The 21249-nt window shown below is 49.1% G+C and overlaps 1 protein-coding gene across 2 annotated transcripts in view; it reads right to left on the reverse strand.

The window, feature by feature from the left end:
* The window catches only part of PIAS3 (protein inhibitor of activated STAT 3), a 46868-nt gene extending 26246 nt beyond the window's left edge, over window positions 1–20622 (reverse strand). The window contains exons 1-3 of one of the 2 annotated variants that reach the window (XM_081340329.1): window positions 20196–20622; window positions 6247–6712; window positions 1654–1738 (exon numbers count right to left, since the gene is read on the reverse strand). In XM_081340329.1, coding sequence (XP_081196455.1) covers window positions 1654–1738; window positions 6247–6709 — 548 coding nt within the window. In that variant the 5' untranslated portion in view covers window positions 6710–6712; window positions 20196–20622. Of the gene's footprint in view, window positions 1–1653; window positions 1739–6246; window positions 6713–13406; window positions 13467–20195 lie in introns of those variants that run through there. The other variant, XM_081340328.1, reaches the window with a different exon arrangement.
* Between the last annotated feature and the right edge of the window lie 627 nt (window positions 20623–21249).

Consider the following 21249-nt stretch of genomic DNA (forward strand, 5'->3'; position numbering starts at 1 on the left):
TTTGGAATTCCCGTGCCTATACGCATACGTAACAATTAGCCCTGTAGCCCCACTGGATGAACTTCTGTGACATCACAGAATGTGGGTGACATTCTGTCCATCAGAAAAAGCAGGTGGGTTGACTCAAAGAGCATGGGAGAGGATCTTAATTCCTCCCTGTGACTGTTGTTTGAAATTCCAAACTATAGTCTGGAAAAATAATGAAACGAGCCAAAGTGAAGGGGTCCACACAACGATGTTTCTCAACTTTGGCCACTCCTAAGATGTGTGGACTTCAACTCCCATGCTGCCTGGGGAATTCTGGGAGTTGAAATCCAGACATCTTAAAAGTTGTCAAGGTCGAGAAACGCTGCCCTAGGTGTTGTTCCTTTAAAAGGCAGTTGTGCCGATGAAACAGCAGGCCACTTCTTCTAGGGCAGGGGTAGGCCACCTTGGCTCTTTTTATGACTCGTGGACTTCAACTCCCAGAATTCCTGAGCCAGCCACACTGAGGGGAAAGGGAGAGGTTTCCAAGCTGAGACATGCCGGCTCAGGAATTCTGGGAACTGAAGTCCACAAGTCAAAAAAGAGCCAAGGTTGCCTACCCCTGGCCTAGGCCGCTTTAAGATCCATGGACTTCAACTCCCAGAATTCCTGAGCCAGCCATGCTGAGGGGAAAGGGAGAGGTTGCCATGCTGAGCCATGCTGGCTGAGGAATTGTGGGAGTTGAAGTCCACGAGACATGAAGGGGCCATAGTTCCCCCATGCTGGCTGAGGAATTGTGGGAGTTGAAGTCCACCAGTCATAAAAGAGCTGAGGTTGCCTACCCTTGTTCTAGGAGGAAACCTCACCCTGGGCCAGGGCTAGGCAACCTTGGCTCTTTTATGACTGGTGGACTTCAACTCCCAGAATTCCTGAGCCGGCCATGCTGAGCTAACCTTTATTGCCCTTTTTTCTGCGAACACACTGGCACACATTAAAAAAGAAAATATTCTAATACCCTATCCGCTTTGGGGGAAAAATACACACAGAGGCACACAGAACACAGACACACATAGATTCTTTAGAGAGCGGGCATCAGATTTTTTTTTTATATGTGCCAGTGTGTTCAGAGAAAAGAGATACACACACATGCTCATACATATACTCGTAGCCCTCGACTTATGACAACCGAGCCTGCTATCATTTTTAAATGTCTGCGGAGATTCTCCATCATTCAGGTCACGGTTGTCCCAAAGATGCTTTTTCACGAGACAACTGGACTTCCTTGTTTTTCTTTGAAGACATTTCGCTTCTCATCCAAGAAGCTTCTTCAGCTCTGACTGGACTCCATTCCCCACCATCCGGTCAGAGCTGAAGAAGCTTCTCGGATGAGAAGCGAAATGTCCTCAAAGAAAAACAAGGAAGTCCAGTTGTCTCGTGAAAAAGCATCGTTGGGACGGGTCATTTTTAAACGTCAGCCATGACTTTTTTGGGTTATTTTATATATTTTATTCCACATGCTTAAGTTTTAGTGCAACGCTTGACGTGCTGCAAGTTATCGCCTGCTATATTTTACTGTAGGCTGCCTTGAGATTTTTTCTCAATCAGGGGCACGTAAACATTTTAAAATAAATAACAAGAGAGATTTATTTTAGCAGAGGGGGGAAAAAAACACACACACACACCCCTTACCTCGAAGTGAGAATCTGTTGCACCTGCTGAGGCGTGAGAGCAAAGGTGAAATGAGCTTCCTCAAACCTCTGGCTGTTCATCGAAGCTGCAACAAGAGAAGTACAGAATATTCACGGCCACCCCCTGGATTTTGGAGGGATGCCCAGAATTACACCACGCCGGGGTCGTTTTTGCTGCTGTGATGAAAATGGTGGTAATGATAGACCAGGGGTCTTCAAACGTGGCCCTTTTATGACTTCAACTCCCAGAATTCCTCAGCCAGCAGTGGGCTACTGGCCACCAGGGGCGGAACAGGCTGGCCAGAGCGCACACATATATGTGCGCACTCACCCCCTGCTCGTGCTAGCGCCACCGCTACGCAAACGGGGCACCGTGCAGCCAACAAAAGGTGCCGCACAGCAAAAAATGGAGCGGTGCTAGCAAGTGTCACATGGGTGCTCACGGCCCTGTTTGCGTCCATGCACATGCGTGTGTGTAAAATGCTTCCCCCTCCCTTTCCCTCCGGTCCACCAGCCGAGAAAGGTTGGAGACCTGCAACCCCAACAGATGGTCCTCCAGCCTTCAGGGGGAGAAAGAGCTCCCTCGGTCGCAGAAAGTCTGACCCATTCTTGAACGCCCCTCACAACTAGGACATTCTTCTTGCCTCGTCACTTAAAGCAGGGCTTTTCAACCAGTGGCACGGGGACCACCTGTGGTACATGGGCACCGGGCAGGTGGTACACAACCATCCTAGAAAAGTAGTGGTGGAGGAGGGGAATGAGCTGAACCGGTGGCAGCATCGCACAAGCCTGAGCGAGAGACGGCTGGAGCTGCAGGGCTGTCGGGGCTGAGCGAAAGCGCCAGGATCAGCGCCAGGATCCAGCTGGACCTCAACGTTGATCCTGGCGCTCCAGCTGAGCCCAGAAGAAGCGCCGATCAGCTGGAATGTTGCAGCATCTCCAGGGCCTTGTGATTTACATTCAGATGCTGGGCAACTGGTTCATATTGATGACGGTCACAGTGTCCCAGGGTCATGTGAAGTGACCCAAACCTGCTGCAACCACCCAGCAGAGGGGGGGGGATAAAAACCAAACACCCCCACCCCACCCCTGCTGCCAATCCTCAACAGAAATGCTCACAACAGTGAAAACCTCGGACAGAGGAAGAGCGCCGCTGGGCGGGCAGGCAGGTGTCTTGCTCGGCTGTGGCTCGGGGGGCACTTTTTTCAGTGGCGTTGTAACTCCAGTCACTAAGCGAACTGTTGTAAGTTGAGGAATACCTGTACTTCACTTTTTTCCTTTTTTTTTTTTTGGTCATCAAGTTTTTGACACCTTGGTAGGCAACCGGTGGTCCTCGGATGTTGCCATATCCTAAAAGTGGTACAATGGGTGAAAAGGTTGACCTTTCCCCTTCTGCGGACCAACAGCAGGGGTGGCGGCGGGGATGGTTTGGCATGCGCGCCTGCTGCTTGTTCAAATGGAGCCTTTCTGTGCTCGTGCGCTCACCTGCTGCTTGTGCGGCCTGGTCCCCAAAGGGCCACGGACCAGGACCAGGCCACGGACTGGAGGCGGGGACCTCTTGACTTAAAAGCCCTGGTTTCTTGGCCTGCCGGACAGACTCCAAGCAATCCTGCACATCTTCCACAGCACTTGAGCATGGCTATGCTGTCTCCCTGAACTATGCAGAATACAACACCACAGAGCTGGAAGGGACCTTGGAGGTCTTCTAGTCCAACCCCCTGCTCAGGCAGGAGGCCCTACACCATTTCAGACAAGCGGCTGTCCAGTCTCTTCTTAAAAACCTCCAGTGTCGGAGCACCTACAACTTCTGGTGGCCAGCTGTTCCACTGGTTGATTGTTGACTTGTTCTCACTGCCAGAAAATTCCTCCTTAGTTCCAGGTTGCTTCTCTCCTTGGTTAGTTCCCATCCGTTGCTCCTTGCCCTGCCTTCGGGTGCTTCGGAGAATAGCTTGACCCCCCTTCTTCCTTGCGGCAGCCCCTCAAATACTGGAACCCCACTATATCATGTCATCCTTAAGTCCTTCTTTTCACTAGACGTATCCAATTCCAGGAGCCATTTTTTTATATATTCAGTTATGGATCCCATCAAGTGAGGGTCATTGGGAAGTGAAATCCTGGTTGGGGGGGGAGAATTGTGTGGTTTGGTGCTGCTACTGGTTAGTTGTGTGGTTGATTTGAATTCTCAGAGGTTCGTAGGCTGGTTGAAGGACGCTGCGTCTGTTGATGGGAACTGCTTCTAAGCAGAAGAGCATCGACACTGGAGCGTTTTAAATTCCGTGGAGGATGTTGCAAAACGTTCGGAAACCAAGCCGCAAGCTGGGAGGACCAACCTCCACCCTCCACTTATTGTCTTGTCTTTCAGCATGCAATCCTTCTAAACCGGCTTACAAGCCAGGCAAACTAACTGCAGAACAATGTTGATTTCAATCCAAGACTTACGTGATCTTCCTCACGGGTGCCGGTGGTCCCGTTTTGGAAGGAAGGAAGGAGAGAACACAGCAAGCTGGGCCAAAAGAAAAACCAGGCCTTCAATTTCACTTGAAAGAAGCCCGGCCACCTACGACCTATCCACACCCAGCCGATTAACCTGCCTTGCCTAACCTGTCCTCCAAGAAAGAGAGGGGGAGAGAAAGAGCGGCTGGAAAAAAAAATAAGCCTCTGGTTGGAGAACTCTCTTCCAGACAACACACACCAAGCCACCCCGTGGCGGTCTGCTTGTCAGCGGGGAAGGGGCCGCTGATATCCTGAAGTCTTCCCGGGATTTCCTTGGTGAGGCTTTCTTAGGATGTTTCTGGAGGAAGCAAAGAGTCAAGAGTGACTGTGACGCCGCGAGAAAAAAAATATCCTAATTCTTGGATGACACCGTAAGGCAGAGGGGAATAAATCCGACCGACAGGTGTGTGGGGTTGGCAGGAACAGAGCCTCCGAATTTCGCAAATGAAGGCGAAAAGGTGTGTCCCAGGATAAGGTGGCGGGTTACCGTCCGTTGCTTCTTGTCCTGCCTTCAGGTGCTTTGGAGAATAGGTTATTTTTTTTTAATTTTAATTCCATTTATATCCCGCCCTTCTCCGAAGACTCAGGGCGGCTTACAAGCTTAGCAGTAGCCTTCATTCTATGTATATGCCTGCTTATTAGGGCTTTCACACAACCCCCAAGCGGCATTATTACAAAGTCAGCTTAATTGCCCCCAACAATCTGGGTCCTCATTTTACCTACCTGGGAAGGATGGAAGGCTGAGTCAACCTTGAGCCTGGTGGGACTCGAACCTGCGCTAATGGCAGGCAGCTGGGGTTACTTAAGGAGGCATTAGCCCACTGCTCCACCAAGGGTGACCCCCCCACACCCCTCTTCTTTGGGGCAGTCCATCAAAATGTGTCGTAGCCTGTAAAAGCGAAGAAAAGCAGGCTGGACCTGCCACTAACTAAATTCCCAGTCATGGGAACGATCACGTTTTGCAATGGGAGATGGCCGTCTTCTGTTGGGATTTTATTTTTTTTTCCCCTGGCCTGGACGACCCCTTTGTTTGCCTGCATCTGCAAGGCACCGCGGTGCTTCACTTAACAGCCGTGGCAAGGAAGGTCGTAAAAATGGGGCCCTGCTCGCTTAACAAATGTTTGGCTTCCCAACGAAAATTTGACCCCTCCTATTCTAGCCCTTCCTCTGAGCAGCCCTCTGGCCAGGCCTGCCCAAAATGAATGACCCCCCCCCCCAATCCCGAGATGAGAAGCAAAGGAGTCTTCGGAGAAGGGCGGGATATAAATGGAATTAAAATAAATAAATAAAATAAAATAAAACTTTAAAAACGGGCACACTGAATAACAAGAGAGAAAGAGAGACCGTCGTGATTCAAGGGCTGGCTTAGAAACCAGGAGACGGCGAGTTCCAGTCCTCCCTCGGGCGTGAAAGCCGGCCAGGCGACTTTGGGCCAATCAAGCAGGAGGCTGCGAGTTCTAGTCCCGCCGTAGCCACAAAAGCCAGCCGGTTGACACTGGGCCACGCCCTCTTTCTCAGCCCAACCATCTCGCGGGATCGTTGCGACAAGTCCTCAACGGACGGCTACAACTCAGCCCCAAATTTTCGTTGCAAAGCCAAACATTTGTTAAGCGAGCGGGCCCCCATTTTTACAATCTTCTTTGCCACGGCTGTTAAGCGAAACACCGCGGTCACTAAGTTAGGAACTCGGCTGTTAAAAGGAATCTGACACTGCTTGCCAGAAGGTTGCAAAAGGGGACAGTAGGACTCCGGGACGCTGAAAACGGTCATAAATACGAAGCAATCGGCAAGCATCTGAATTTTGATCACGTGACCCTGGGGATGCTGCAACGGTCGTTAAGTGTGAGAAAGGGCCCTAAGTCCCTTTTTTTCAGTGCCGTTGTAACTTTGAGCAGTCGCTAAATGAACTGTTGTAAGCCGAGGACCACCTGTACTAGGAGTTTGCTGCCTTGAGGTATTGATAAAAATAATAAAGGTGGGATTATTATTATTATTAAAAAAGACCGTTCCTCAAATTCTACTGCGATGTCCCCACACCCACCCCTTGTGGCCCTCAGAAGCCCACCAGGAGATGTCAAGCCTGGCCGGGCCAGGCACTCACCCAAGGTGGTGGGCTTGATGAGTTCATCGTACACGTCGTAGAACGGCAAGCGCCGCATCTTCACATCCGGATGGACAGGGTGGACGGGGGGTGACAGGTGAGGCACGTCGGCCTCGTGTTTGGAGCCCAGCATCGGCACGGGAGGCAGCATGCCGGCGGGCATTCCGGAGGCCACCGCGCCGTTGTCGTAAGGCAGGTGGCACATGGCGCCCTGGGTCAAAGCCGTGGCCGAGGGCAGCTGCCCAGCCTGGAGGTGGAGCATGGATAACTCCGAAGGGGTGAGGATCTTGCGGGGGAAACGCCTCCGGTACAACTCCTTGATTTTCATCTGGACGGCGGTGCTGCAGCCCGACTTCAGCAACTGCAGCGCCTTGGTCAGCAACTCATGCTTGCGCCCGCTCTTGTTGCGCCCGGCAAAACCCAGAAGCACCTGCAGCTCCGAGACTCGAAAGCTCATAACCATGTGCTGGAAGGCAAGCGCGGATGGAAACGTTAAACTGTGGAGTACCCAATAAAATTATTTTATATGTATGTATGTATGTATGTATGTAAAGGTAAAGGTTCCCCCGCACACGCGTGCTAGTCGTTTCCGACTCTAGGGGCCGGTGCTCATCTCCGTTTCAAAGCCGAAGAGCCAGCGCTTGTCCGAGGACGTCTCCGTGGTCATGTGGCCGGCATGACTAGACGCCAAAGGCGCACGGAACGCTGTTACCTTCCCACCGGAGTGGTCCCTGTTTTTCCACTTGCATTTTTTACGTGCTTTCGAACTGCTAGGTTGGCAGAAGCTGGGACGAGTAACAGGCGCTCATTCTGCTATGCGGCACTCGGGATTCGACCCGCCAAACTGCCGACCTTCTGATCGACAAGCTCAGCGTCCTAACCCACTGAGCCACCGCGTCCCAAGACATAAAAATAAAATGGAATTACAGGGAGCTCCAGCCTGTTCTGACCCATCAAGATGCACCCTCAACTTACAAAGTGACCGTTCATAGTTAAAACGGCACTGAAAAAAAGGGACTCAGGGCCGTTTCTCACACTCACCACGGTTGCAGCATCACCGTGGTCGCCAAGATCAAAATTTGGACGCTTGGCAACTGGTTCGTACTTACGACGGCTGCAGTGTCCCGGGATGATGTGGTCCCCTTTTGCGACCTTCTGACAAGCGAAGTCAAGGGGGAAGCCAGATTCACTTAATTGTGGTCGTAGGTTGAGGATTACCTGTATTGATATGTAATCGTGGGGGGGACCTTGATGCTCTCTGAGCTTGGTTGTTCTATTGCAGACATTTCTTGACCCAACTAGGTAACGTCTTCCGTGCTGGAAGGTGCTGTTTAACACCTCACAACAACGACAGGGCAAGCCGCTGTATATAAACAGAGAGTAAATCCCGCTCCTTTCCAGCACTGATGATGTTAGCTAGTTGGGTCATGAAACGTCTGCCAACAAACCACCCAGCTCAGAGAGCAGCAACAACAACAACACACCCAGTTCAGCCCTGAGCGACAAATATCCTCTCCTACTGTTCTGACGTGAAATTGCAAGGCAACGTTTTCAAACCGACTTTGCTGAATAAGCCATCATGGTACAGCTGACCCCACCATTACTCTTAACCTGAGGGCCTCGACTTACAACAGCTCATTCAGTGACCATTCAAAGCCGCAACGGCGCTATCAAAGGCGACTTACGACAACTTACGACAACAAGGAAGGTCCTAAAAGAGGGCAAAATTCACTGGAGGGCTTTGACTTACAAGAGTTCGTTTAGTGACCGCTCAAAGTTAGAACAGCACCATCGAAGACAAGTGGGGCAAGGAAGATCCTAAAAAGAGGGCAAAAGTCTTAGCCACTGAGCAACAGAAATTGGGGGCTCGACTGTGGTCGTAAGCTGAGGACTACCTGTACCACATTCTCCAGGGCCGTTCTCTAAGCTCCCCCCCCCAGGGGAGGCAAACAAATGTCAGTCTGTGATAACTAATTTCCCCGTTTCTAAAGCCCAATCTCTCTCTCTCTCTCACACACACACACACACACCTTTCCATCATGGTCCTCCCAAAAGGCAGCTAGAGCAAACCTCCCACCAATGAAATGCAGAACAAACAACACACACACACACACACACACACACACACACACACACACACACACACACACACAGGAAGGGGGCCAGCAGGGATGAATCCTGCCTGCTGGGAAGAAGCCTTCCAATTTCAAAGGGAGAAAAGAGTAGGAAAAAATTGAGAAGCCGGCCCAGTGTCTCGGCTTTTGGGTGGCCCACCCACCCAAGTCTTGGGAAAACAGGATTCCCGCTTATGGGTGGCCCACCCACCCAAGTCTTGGGAAAACAGGATTCCCGCTTATGGGTGGCCCACCCACCCAAGTCTTGGGAAAACAGGATTCCCGCAGCCCCGCCATGTGTGCCGAAGGGACGCTCCCTCTGGAGCACCAGCTCTTCACCAAGGGCTGATTTGCAGAAAAAAGGGGGAGGGGGGCTGGCAGGGGACCCAGCCTGGAAAATTCCAGCCTTTAAGAGGGGGGTGGGCAACCAAACGCCACATAGGGGAGCCTGCGCACAGCCGCCATCCTCCTGGCATGTCTGTCGGAAGCTCGGCGTTTTTGTTTTTTTGGGGGGGCTTTTCACCGCACTGCCCAGTCTGCCCTTGCCAGGCTGAATTTGCTCCCGCCAAAACAAATCCCAAAGCTTAGAGGTCTCCTTTGAGGTACACAGGGGGTCCTCAACTTACGTCGGTTCGTTGAGCGGCCGTTCGAAATGGCAAAGGGGCTGGAAAAAAAGGAATTTACCATGCTTTTTCACACTTACGACCATTGCAGCATCCCCGCACGGTCGTGTGCTTTTACAATTGGATGCTTGACAACTGGGTCCGCATTTATATGACGGTCGCAGTATCCCCGGTGGGGGAGGGGGGCGTTGTCACTTGACCCCCTTTTGCGACATTCTGACGCGCAAAGTCAACGGGGGGGAGTGGGGAGGGGAGCCGGATTCACTTAACGACCCTGTGAGTCATTTAACAACTGCAGGGATTCGCTTAACAAACCGTGGAAAGTCGCAAAACGGGGCAAAACTCACTTAGCAAGTGTTTCCCTTAGCGCCAGAAATGTCGGGCTCAATTGCGGTCGTACCTGGAGGACCGCCTGTGCTCAAAGTCGATTCAGAGGCAAACTTGTGCTGTCCCTCCCTCCGTGTCTTGTGCCAAAATCAAGCAAAACGATTGAAGCACCCAATACGTGGCCGTGGCTTTAGAGAAGGGATGAGCCACGCGGCGCCTGTCGCCTCTTTCAAGCAATGCTCACTGGGCTCCAAAATTAAATCATGGGAAGAATAATGTCCTTTTATAAAATTAAAAAAAAAGGATCCAAACCTTGGGAGCTAGTGGAAGATCACCAAAACCAACAGGTATTTCACACAACCAAAAGGCTGGAAGGGACCTTGGAGGTCTTCTAGTCCAACCCCTGTCAAAGGCAGCAGACCTTATTCCAGCTGGGACAAATGGCTCTCCAATTCCTTTCTTGGAAACCTCCAGCTGACAAATAGCGATTCCACTCACGGATGGCTCTCAATGTCAGGGAATTTCTAACTTAGTTCTAGATTGGACCGCTCTGTAACAGTAATGGGAAGGGACCTCAGAGGTCATCTAGTCCAACCCCCTGCTTTACCAATGTCGGACCGTGTCAGACAAATGGCTTGTCCACTCTCTTCTTAAAAGGAGCAGCCACAACTTCGGGATTAACTGCTCTGTCAGGGAAATGTCTCCTTATTTTTATATTGGATCTCTCTTTGCTCACTTTCCACCCGTTGCTTCTGGTCCTGCTCTCTGGTGCCCAAGAGCAGGAGTCTCCAACCCCATGTCTGTGGACCGGTGCCGGGCCGCGGCGTGCCAGCAACCGGTCCGCACAAAGAAGCAAAGCCCCATCCGTGGGATGCAGACAGCACACAAAACCACAACCCCTCCGGGCCGCGGAAAAACCTCTCTCCACGGAACCGGTCCCTGGCGGTGCCCAAAAGATTGGGGGACCTCTGTTCTAGAGTCAATCGCCTCTTCGTTGTTACAGTCCCTCAACTATTGGAAGACTCCAATCATGTCCGCCCCCTCCAATCCTTCCCTTCCAACGGGTTAGACAAAATTAGTTCCCATACGTTAGGGGTGTCAAACTGCAGGCCCGAGGGCCGGACGCGTCGCAAAGAAAGCGCGCCCACCCCATTGCCGGCAATGGGGGGGAAAGCTCCGATACGTCGTGCAACATCACAACATACGTCGTGTAACACCAGCTGCCTGCAATTAGTGCAGGTTCGAGTCCCACCAGGCTCAACGTTGACTCAGCCTTCCATCCTTCCCAGGTAGGTAAAATGAGGACCCAGATTGTTGGGCGCAATAAGCTGACTTTGTAATAATGCCGCTTGGGGTGTGTGTGTGAAAGCCCTAATAAGCAGGCATATACATAGAATGAAGGCTACTGCTAAGCACATTGATATGTGCTTTAGATTGTAAGCCGCCCTGAGTCTTCGGAGAAGGGCGGGATATAAATGGAATTAAAATAAATAAATAAAATAAATATACATAGAATGAAGGCTACTGCTAAGCTTGTAAGCCGCCCTGAGTCTTCGGAGAAGGGCGGGGTATAAATGGAATTAAAATAAATAAATAAAATAAATATACATAGAATGAAGGCTACTGCTAAGCTTGTAAGCCGCCCTGAGTCTTCGGAGAAGGGCGGGATATAAATGGAATTAAAATAAAAAAATAAAAATAAATAAATCACGGGTTTGACATGTCTGCCTTAACGTTGATCCTACAATTTAGCCTCCAGCCCCTATTTATCTTCGTTGCTCTTCTCTGCCCTCTTTCCAGGAGGACCTCAGCATCTTTTTTTTTTTTTTTTGTATCGTGGCAACCAGAGCTGGACGCAGTACAGGTAGTCCTCGACTTACAACACTTCATTTAGCGACCGTTCAGTTCCAACGGGGCGGAAAACAGTGACTTAGGGTCATTTTTCAGTTACCACTTTTGCAGCACCTCACGTCTGCGGATCAAAATGCACATGCTTGTCAACTGGTTCATATTTATGATGGTCGCCGCGTCCCCGGGTGTGTGTGTGTGTGTGTCATATGATCCCCACTTGCGACCTTCTGACCAGCAAAATCGGTGGGGGAGCCAGATCCACCTAACAACCGTGTTGCTAACTTAACAACCGCAGTGAGCGTCAGACAAGCAATGTTCAGTGGGGGAAGCCAGACTCACTTAATGACATTCACTTAAGCAGTGAAGTGGTTTGCTTAGCGATCATGGCCAAAAAAAGTTGTAAACTGGGGTACAACTCATTGAACAACTGTCTTGCTCAAGCAAGAGACCCCATCCATACCTTTTCAGATCTGAAGACTGGGCCCTATTTCACAAAATGAAATTCAACATAAGGAAAGTCTCACACTTAGGCAAGAAAAACCAACATACTGATTAGGTTTGTGGCTTAGTTGCCAGCCACGTGCGGCAGCAGCCAAAAAAGCCAATGCGATCCTAGAGCACGTTAACAGAGGGACAGAATTAAGATCACGTGAAGTGCTAATACCACTTTATGATGCCTTGCTAAGGCCACACCTGGAATCCTGCATCCAGAACTAATCCTGCATCCCGGAACTAAGGAGAAACTTCCTGACAGTGAGAACAATTAACCAGTGGAACCACCTGCCTCCGGAAGCGGTGAAGGCTCCAACACTGGTGGAAGTTTTTAAGAAGAGACCGGACAGCCATTTGTCTGAAATGGTATAGGGTTTCCTGCCTGAGGAGGGGGTTGGACTACATGACCTCCAAGGTCCCTTCCAACTCTGTTGTTCTGTATTCTGTATTCTATTTTTTAAAAAATATGTTTACTTCCCTTCCAACTTTATTATCATTTATTATTATTATTATTGATCGTCGCACAGTCAGCCAGATGTTCAGATTGGATTTGGCATTTTTGTCTACCTACCGAGTCCTTGCCAAGGACCTGGGATAGGCAGAGGTGGATGTTTGATGGTTTTGTAGATATCGTCGCAGGATGGAGAAACTTCCTAACAGTGAGGACACTCAACCAGTGGAACGAACATCCAGAAGTTGTGGGTGTTCCGTCACTGGAGGAGGCTTGTAAGAGAAGACTGGGCAGGCCGCCTGTCTGAAATGGTATGGGGTCTCTTGCTTGAGCAGGGGGCTGGACTAGATGACCTCCAAGGTCCCTTCCTACTCTATTCTATTCTATTCTATTCTATTCTATTCTATTCTATTCTATTCGTCTAAAATGGTGTAGGGTTTCCTGCCTGGCCAGGGGGTTGGACTAGATGACCTCCAAGGTCCCTTCTAGCTCTATTCTATTCTACTCTATTGTCTGAAATGATGTAGGGTTTCCTGCCTGACCAGGGGGTTGGACTAGATGACCTCCAAGGTCTATTCTATTCTATTCTATTCTATTCTATTCTATTCTATTCTATTCTATTCTATTCTACTCTATTCGTCTGAAATGGTGTAGGGTTTCCTGCCTGGCCAGGGGGTTGGACTAGATGACCTCCAAGGTCCCTTCCAGCTCTATTCTATTCTACTCTATTGTCTGAAATGGTGTAGGGTTTCCTGCCTGGCCAAGGGGTTGGACTAGATGACCTCCAAGGTCCCTTCCAGCTCTGCTATTCGCTTATCCCACCAAGGCTCTCCCTGCACGGCCACCCCGGCACCCCGCTTCAGCCCCTCAACTCCTGGGGTCGGACCCCTGAAAGGGGTGGGGAGGTCTCTGTCGGCCCCTCTCGCACCCCCAGCCCAGATCTCTCTCTCTCTCTCTCACACACACACACACACACACACACACACACACACCCGCAACAACTCACCCCCCCTGGCAAAAGTCACTCCCCCCATCCCCATAACGCCCCCTCTTGCGCCCCCTTCGCCCCCCCGCCCCATCGGATCCCCCTCCCCCAACAACGCCCCCCCCAAAAAAAAATCCTGCCCCTCCCGGGACCTTCGCAGCCCCCTCCCCAAAGACTCTCCTGCCATCCCTCATCCGCCCCCCTCCCCCGCTGCCCCTCCTGGGGAGGGATGGGACCACCCAACCCCCGCTCCCCGAGGATGATAGGCCTTGTAGTCCCGCCCCTCTCGTTCCCCCCCCCCCGCCACCTCCGCCTACCTTCAGCTCAGCCGCCTCCGCCATCTTGAGGCATCGTCGCCCCTCGCCAGGGGCCGGGGAGAAAGTCTGGCCCGCCGAGGAGGCGCGCGACGCCCGCCGCCCGCCAGACAATAGCCACGGCGGGCCGGCCACGCCCCCGCGCAGGGCGGGGGAGGGGAGGGCGGGGCCTGGGAAGCGCCCGTAGGGAACCGCAGGCCGGCGCTTAGGGAGCGGGGCCAAAGTGCCAACCGCGCGCCCAGGCGGACGGAGGGAGAATAGAAATAATAGAAAGTCTAAAAGACAGAAAATCCGAATAGAATAGAATTAGAATAGGATAGAATAGAATAGAATAGAATAGAATAGAATAGAATAGAATAGAATAGAATAGAATAGAATAGAATAGAATGGAATGGAATGGAATGGAATGGAATGGAATGGAATGGAATGGAATGGAATAGAATAGAATAGAATAGAATAGAATAGAATAGAATAGAATAGAACAGAACAGAACAGAATAGAATAGAATATAGAATAAGAAAATAGAACAGAATAGAATAGAATATAGACTAGACTAGACTAGACTAAAATAGACTAGACTAGAATACAATAGAATATAATATAGACTAGACTAGACTAGACTAGAGTAGACTAGACTAGAGTAGACTAGACTAGAGTAGACTAGACTAGAATAGAATAGAATAGAATACAATACAATAGAATAGAATACAATAGAATAGAATACAATACAATACAATACAATACAATACAATACAATAGAATTACGGCATAGAATATAATAGAATAATGATAGACTGAATAGAATAGAATGGAATGGAATGGAATGGAATGGAATGGAATGGAATGGAATGGAATGGAATGGAATAGAATAGAATACTTAGTTCCAGATTGGATCGCTCTCTAACGGTATTGGAAAGGGACCTTTAAGGTCATCTAGTCCAACCCCCAGCCCAAGGCAGAGACCCTGCCTACACCATTTCTGACAGATGGCAGTCCAGTCTCTTCTTGAAAGCGTCCATTGATGAAGCTCCCACAACTTCTGAAGGCAACTTCTGTTCCACTGGTTGGTTGTGCTCACTGTCAGGAAATTTCTCCTTATTTCCAGGTTGAATCTCACCTTAATTAGTTTCTATCAGTAGTTGTCTTGTCTTGCCTTCGGGTGCTTTGGAGAATAAGTTGACCTCCTCCTCTTTGTGGCAGCACCTCAAATATTGGAAGACTGCTATCATGTCCCCCCAGGTTCTTCTTTCCTGTAACCGTTCTTCGTATGTTTTAGCCTCCAGTCCCCTAATCATCTTTGTTGCTCTTCTATGATTTTTTTCTAAAGTCTCAATATCTTTTTATAGTGTGGTGACCAAAACTGGTTGCAGTATTCTAGTGTGGTCTTACCAAGGCTTTGTAGAGTGGTATTAGTAGCTCACACAATGTTGATTGAATCCCTCTATTAATGCAATTTAGTATTGCATTGCTGGATTGCAGCAGCAGAAAACAGGTTGCTGGGTTCACACAATGCGCTAAACCGACTTGGGTTCACTTAACGTGCGATGCTCAGTCAATAAACATGCCAATAAACATGCTAACATGCCTAGACAAGGAGCTGGGACTCTGCCATACAAAATAAGGCACATCATGTTTTAGTGTGAGAATCTGGCAAAAAGGTTAGCTGGGAAATTTCCAAGTACAGGTTGTCCTCGAGTGACCGTTCAAAGTTCAAAAGGTGACCATTTTTTCACACTTAATGACCGTTGTAGCATCTCCAGGGTCACGTGATCAAAATTCAGACACTCGGCAACTGACTCATACTTATGACGGTTGCCGCGTCCTAGGATCCTGTGATTGCCTTTCGTGATCTGACAAGCAACGCTAATAGGAAATCCAGATTCATTTGACAACTGTGTTACTAACTTAACTGCAGTGATTCACTGAACAACTGTGGCAAGATAAGGCATTAAGTAGGGCAAAACTCACTTAACAAAGGTCTCCCTTAACGACAGAAATTTTGGCTCAGTTGTGGTCGTACGTTGAGGACTACGTGTATGCAAAATCGACCCTCAAGGATCTATGTAGATAAGCTATGTCAGCCCCAACGTAACTTAGTGAATAAATTGTGGTTAAACAAGCCAACATTTGAGGAGCGGATTCACGGAACATCCTCAACCTTCTTATAATGAATAAAATAATCTGCAACCGTAATCATCATTGGTGAGTTTGGGTACCAATTTCTCTATTCAGCTCTTCTAATGCGCACACGTTACATCATAGAAATTTAAAAAAAATTACAACTGTTTACGCCGAGCCTGAAAAACAAGTCATGATCTCATTCCAGCAGGCAAGAGATGGTAGATTAACAGATCCAAAACCACAGTTTACACTTCCTGTGGAGCAAATTCCTTGGTCAGCCCAGAAATTCAGAAGATAAACAGGAATAACTCCCTGCAAAGCTGGAATTCTTGCCAGCCCTGGTTTCAGCTGGTCGATGCCGCTGCCTCGGTGGTCAAGGAGGGGAAATGGGCTGACGTCCAATGCCAACAGCATCCCTGCCAAACTAGCCCCGTTGTTCAGAGGGCAAAGTTGGCTCCAAGGATTTTTCGTCCCTCAATGGAAGCCTACAATAATTCAAATCACGTTTCCACAAGAGATACCAGAAACAAACCATTTCAAATAGGATCGGGTGGCCTGCGGTTCCATATACAGGTAGTCCTCGACTTACAGCGCTTTGTTTAGTGACCATTCGAAGTTACAACAGCACTGAAAAAAGTGACTTAACGACCATTTTCCACGCTCGCAGCATCCTCCACGGCCACGTGATTCAGAATTCAGATGCTCGGCAACCGACTCACGTTTATGACGGTGGCAGCGTCCCGGGACCACGCGATTCCCCTTTTGCGACCTTCCGACAGGCAAAGTCAATGGGGGTGCCAGATTCGCTGAACCACCGGTTTACTAATTTAACACCTTGCAGTGATTCGCTTAACGAACGTGGCAAGGAAAGTCGCCAAATGGGGCGAAACTCACTTAAGAAATTTCTCACTGAATAAGATAAAATTTTGGGCTCCGTCGTGTTCGTCAGTCAAGGATGACCTGTCCTGGGAGAAATGGCCGCTAAATGAGTCGTGCAATCTTGGCCCTGTTTACTTCGTGGGAGGTGCCGTCTTGCCAATGAGCTTACTTTCCTCATCAGCACGGCCACATCCGTTTTCCTGGGCGGCACACGGCTTTTGCAACGGCAGTGCCCACATTTGTGCGTAAATCTGCCATCCCCAGCAGAGCCAGTTGCAAACCCTGCTTAATTCTGTGATTTTTTGGGTGTGTGATATATGCAACCAAGCAAACCACAGAATGTCATTCAGCTGCAAGTCAGCCCTTGGTGGCATGAAGGGACGGCAGATGGAGCAATGCTACGCCAGGATTCATGGATTGTATAAAACAGATCTGGATAAAATAAAATCTCTAGTGGCAGCAATCAGTTTTCTGTAATTTTTTTTTGGGGGGGGGTGTTTACTATCTCTTTGGTGCCACCTACTGACGGTTCAGATTTTTGCAAACCCTTTAATCCAATTGGTTTGCCCCTGGGGTACAGTGCAGGGTGTGAAGCCAGAACGACAACACTAACTTGAACACGGGGCCCTATCCGACAAAATTCAATGTAGAGAAAAGTAAGGCCTTACACTTGGGAAAGAAAAACTAAATGTACAGATACAGGTTAGATGAAAACTGGCTTAATAGTAGCAACTGTGAGAGGGATCTTGGAATCCTAGTAGTGGACAGCCACTTCGACATGAGCCAGCCCTGTGTTGCAGCTGCCAAAAAAAGCCAAGGCAGTCCTAGGCTGCATTAATAGAGGCAAATGGAATAATAGAATCAAAATCACGCAAAGTATTAGTACTGCTTTATAAAGCCTTAGTAAGACCACACTTGAAATACGGCATCCAGTTTTGGTCACCGCACTATTAAAAAAAAAAGATGTTGAGACTCTGGGAGTCTTGGTGGAGCCTTGGTGGAGCAGTGGGCTAATGCCTCCTTAAGTAACACCAGCTGCCTGCAATTAGTGCAGGTTCGAGTCCCACCAGGCTCAAGGTTGACTCAGCCTTCCATCCTTCCCAGGTAGGTAAAATGAGGACCCAGATTGTTGGGGGCAATTAAGCTGACTTTGTAATAATGCCGCTTGGGGTGTGTGTGAAAGCCCTAACAAGCAGGCATATACATAGAATGAAGGCTACTGCTAAGCTTGTAAGCCGCCCTGAGTCTTCGGAGAAGGGCGGGATATAAATGGAATAAAAATAAAATTAAAATTAAAAAAAAGTGCAGAGTAGAACAACAAAGATTATTAGGGCTCTGGAGGCTAAAACATATGAAGAACGGTTGCAGGAATTGGGTATCTCCAGTTTAATGAAAAGAAGGACCAGGGGGGACAGGATAGCAGTTGTCCAGTATTTGAGGGGCTGCCCCAAAGAGGGGGGGATTCCATTTATTTTCCAAAGCACCCGAAGGCAAGACAAGAAACTACAGATAGAAACTAATCAAGGAAAGAAGCAACCTAGCCTGGTGCTATTAACCCAATTCTTCTGAAACCTGGGGAAATTACCCCAAATTGGGTCAAAGTTTTTTTTCTTTAGATGACAACACACAAACCCAGTAGCTATTTCAATAGGAACATCACAAAGAAGAGAGGAACAACCTATTTACCAAAGGACCTGAGGGCAGGACAAGAATCCATGGGAGGAAGCTTGTCAAAAAAAGCAATCCAACCTGGAACTAAGGAGAAACTTCCTGACAGTGAGAACAATTAACCAGTGGAACAGCTTGCCACCAGAAGCTGTGGGCTGCTCCATCACTGGAGGTTTTTAAGAAGAGACCGGACAGCCACCTGTCTGAAATGGACATAGGGTCTCCTGCTTGAGCAGGAGGTTGGACTCCAAGACCTCCAAGGCCCCTTCCAATTCTGATATTCTATATTTTATGTCCTAACAAGGATGACTTTGGTTTAGCTGCAGGAAGTGAAAAGAAACGTGGGCAAAATAGCTCCATATATAAGACAGGTAGGTGTGCTCTTGGGGACCCCTTCTATGGCAGAGGAATTGGTGTTGCATTTCACAACAGCAGCGGCACTGCAAACAAGCATATTGACACTCCCACAAGCCCTTAATGCCTCCTTCTCCAGGCCGATCAGACCTGGAATAACAGCTTCTCAGACCTACCAAGTAAATGCACATCATGCAAGCATTAAGACAGTGCAGCCTTTCTCAAACTTAGCAACTTGAAGGTCTGTGAATCCACTCCCCAATTTCCCCAGCCAGCATGTAGGCTACGGAATTCTGGGAACTGAAGTCCACATTGCAAGTTGCCAAGGTGAGAAGCATTGATTTAATGCTTTTGCAGCCACAACTGTGCCACAACTTGGCTAAACCATTTTTAATAATAATAATAATAATAATTTTATTTATATACCGCCCTTCTCCCTTACCGCTTCCTCAACCTCAGGCACTCTTAAGATGTGTGGACTTCAACTCCCAGAATTCTCTAGTCCGCATGCTGGGGAATTCTGGGAATTGAAGTCCACATAGCTTCCAGTGGCTATGAAAAACACTGGTGCAGCAGTTAAAGCAGTGCTTCTCAAACTTTCACCTGACTGCTTGTAAGGAAGTCCTTATTTTAAATAACAGAATTATTTGGAAGGGACCTTGGAGGTCTTCTAGTCCCACCCCCTGCCCGAGCAGGAGACCCTATACCAGGGGTAGGCAACCTCGGCTCTTTTATGACTCGTGGACTTCAACTCCCAGAATTCCTGAGCCAGCCATGCTGAGGGGAAAGGAAGAGGTTTCCAAGCTGAGCCATGCTGGCTCAGGAATTCTGGGAGTTGAAGTCCACGAGTCATGAAGGGGCTACGGTTGCCTACCTCTGGCCTTGGCCGCTTTATGACTCGTGGACTTCAACTCCCAGAATTCCTGAGCCAGCCACGCTGAGGGGAAAGGGAGAGGTTTCCAAGCTGAGCCATGCTGGCTCAGGAATTCTGGGAGTTGAAGTCCACGAGTCATAAAAGAGCCGAGGTTGCCTACCCCTGCCCTATACCATTTGGGACCAATGGGTTTCCAGTCTCTTCTTAACAACCTCCCGTGACGGAGCACCCACAACCTCTGGAGGCAAGTAGTTCCACTGGTTAATTGTTCTGTCAGGAAATTTCTCCTTACTTCAAGGCTGGATTTCTCTTTTAAATACCCCATTACTTCTTGCCCTGCATTCAGGTCCTGGGGAGAACAGGTTGCCCCCCTCTTCGTTGTGATGTCCCAGTTGAGGTAGCTACTGGGTTTGTGTGTGGTTACCTAAAGGAAAAAAAAACACACTTTTAGCCAATTTGGGGTCATTTCCCCAGCTTTCGGAAGTCCTGGGTTAAAGGCACCAGGCTACCTGTGAATTTTAATCCTGTTTTTAGGCACAAAGCGGGCCGGAGGATTTGGGGCCAAGCCTCTTTCAGCCACACAATGGGAGAGGCCAGGCTAAGCACAGGCTTCGTGCAGGAGTCAGGATTGACTTGAAGCCCTTCCTCCCCCCCCCAAAAAAACCCCCCAATTTGTATTATGGGAAACTTAAAAGGGGAGCTGACCGCCCCCCCCCCTTCGGGCAAACCCCAGCCCCGAAGAATCCTGCAAAACCAGGAGGGCACCGGTCACCGTTCCCCAGACTGGAGGCTGCTGCCAAACCAGCTGTGCAGAATTTGTGCCTCTAAACCACTTCCTTCTGCGAAAATAGCTTTCTTTGGAGGACAATGGATTGGCCTGGGCTGCTTTCACTTACCCTGTTCTCTTTAAAGTCGCTTTTTTTCCCCCTCTTGGCTCCAGTTGGCCTCTGCCAAGAAGCCTACGGGAGACCCAGGTAGCGTGCGTTTAAAGGCTTGCCCCGAGTTGCAGGCCCCCCACCTGCTTTTCTCCCCTTAGCCTGCACAGAAGAAGCCATCTCTCTCTCTCTCTGTTGCCCAAGGCAGAAGGCCTTTTTAAAAACCACTCCTCCAGCTGGTTCCTGTGGCAGCCACAAGCAGGAAGTTGCAGATCCAGGCTGCTAAAAAAACTTTCTCGCACACAAAAAAGGGGTTTTTTTTAAATTCACCGGTTCTGCCCCCTGCAGTTCCATCACCGCAGCAGCCAGCCTTTGAAGCGGATCTTCGATCAAGTTACTCCTTTAAAACAGAGCATAGCCCTCTTGATTACCACTGGTGTATTTCTTTTTTTTTTGTTCCTTTGAGCCAGGAGAAGCAGTCTGCAGGGAGAGAGATGCAGAAAGCCAGCCTCTTCAGAGAGAAAAAACGTCAGAAGCGCCAGAAGGCAGGACGAGAAGCAACGGATGGAAACTAACCAAGGAGAGAAGCAGCCTGGAATGAAGGAGAAATTTCCTGACGGTGAGGACAACGAAACAGCGGAACTTGCTTTCCTTCAGATGTTGTGGATGCTCCAACACTGGAGGCTTTTAAGAAAGAGATTGGACAGCCATTTGTCCGGAATAGTAGAGAATCTCCTACTTGAGGCAGGGGGTTGGACTAGAAGACCTCCAAGATCCCTTCCAGCTCTATTCTGCTTGATTACCTTCGTCAGCAAACAGCTATCCAGATTGATTCATTTTGTTTACTGACCACACCAGGTCACCAAATTTAAAGGACAGCAGAGCATTAATTACCTTGTTGTTGTTGTCAGGGCTATTTTTTCTCATAGAACGCCCAGAATGGAGTTCTGGCACCTTTTTGGGATGGAACCTTGTAGGGTAGGCAAGGCGGGTTGTATGACATGTGTGAATTCCGGCACCTTTTTCTTTTACAAAAAAAGCACTGGTTGTTGTTAGTTGCAAAGTCGTGTCCGAC

Source organism: Vipera berus (genome assembly GCF_964194415.1).
Source record: "Vipera berus genome assembly, chromosome: 16".
NCBI lineage: Eukaryota > Metazoa > Chordata > Lepidosauria > Squamata > Viperidae > Vipera > Vipera berus.